Source organism: Cynoglossus semilaevis, chromosome 20 (genome assembly GCF_000523025.1).
Source record: "Cynoglossus semilaevis isolate Cse_v1.0 chromosome 20, Cse_v1.0, whole genome shotgun sequence".
Classification (NCBI taxonomy): Eukaryota; Metazoa; Chordata; class Actinopteri; order Pleuronectiformes; family Cynoglossidae; genus Cynoglossus; species Cynoglossus semilaevis.
In genome coordinates, this window is record NC_024326.1 from 14,460,465 (window position 1) to 14,461,648 (window position 1,184).

General features: G+C 42.9%; 1 protein-coding gene across 1 annotated transcript in view; it reads right to left on the minus strand.

Moving 5' to 3' along the window:
- The window catches only part of lig1 (ligase I, DNA, ATP-dependent), a 43,209-nt gene that overhangs the window by 23,798 nt on the left and 18,227 nt on the right, over positions 1 to 1,184 (minus strand). The window contains exon 20 of the mRNA XM_025052454.1: positions 546 to 641. Coding sequence (XP_024908222.1) covers positions 546 to 641 — 96 coding nt within the window. The remainder of the gene's footprint in view (positions 1 to 545; positions 642 to 1,184) is intronic.

Sequence of the window (1,184 nt, forward strand, 5' to 3'; positions counted from 1 at the left end):
GGCTTCTCTCCCTCTGCACACACTGGAGCAGGAGTTCGCTAATTTGGTGAGCTAGCTAAGCTGCTGCTGATGCTACACTGCTGCTGATGCTACAGTACTGATTTAATGCTGCTTTAATTTGAACGACTCATGTGGTTTTTCTAATATTTTCTGTAATTTTCCTGCCAGCGGAGACGTTACACTCCTCAAACCTTAAGTGAAAATTCTCTCTTTTAAAAAAAAAAAAATAGATTTAATTGGAAGTGAAGTGGTTCAGTTGACTGAGGAGGAGGTGCAGGTGGAGACAAAGGACAGAGGAGGTGGAAATGAGACGCAGGAGACGTGAGCCGAGCTCAGAGGGATTTATAAAAAAAAAAAAAAAAAGGGTTTAGAAATCTACACGGTGTCAAAGACCGAGAGGGAAGAAACAACCGTGTGATTAATCGTGATCATTAATGATTAATCCTGATTCATCACTATAAATGAACTGAACTTAATGTGACAGAAAGATGTTCATACACTTCAGGCCACGTCTGGTATAAACTGGTGTGTGTGTGTGTTTGTACCTTAGGGATGCGGGCGATGATGTCAGGGTATTTGCTGGTGTTGTCTTCCTGGTTGCGGCTGAAAATTCGCACCTCTCCGTTCTCCAGGATGTGGATCTAAAGAGGAGGGAGACACGAAAACACAACCGTGAATTTAGAAAGAAATTAAAATGTGTTCAAATGAAATCAAATGTATTTATGAAATAAGAAAAAAAAAAGTTCAGTTCAAATAAACAGTCTTCATCATCAGGGACTCTATTTCTGATTGATCTGATTTCAGTGCGTTGACGACGACCGTCAGAAACAACAACAACATCAGTTCAGGTTTTGTGTTTGAACCCCCTCAGTCTCGTCCACTGCTCCACCGCTCCACCACAGGAGGCAGAAACAGGTCATTGTCTGAAGTGATGATGTAAAAAACTGACGTTTTTCTGCCACTTCACCAGACACTGATATTTCCAATATAAAACACACACATATACACACACACACACACAAAGGGAAGGGGCGGGGGTTTGAGTCACTGATGTAACATGAGTCCCCCTGCTGGCCGTTTGAGGAAAGGGTGCACTGCAGTGGGACCAGAGAGTAAAGAACGTCATGTTTGTCTCTCTCTCTTTGTCTACGTCTCTGTCTCTTCATCTTCAGACCCCCCCCCTC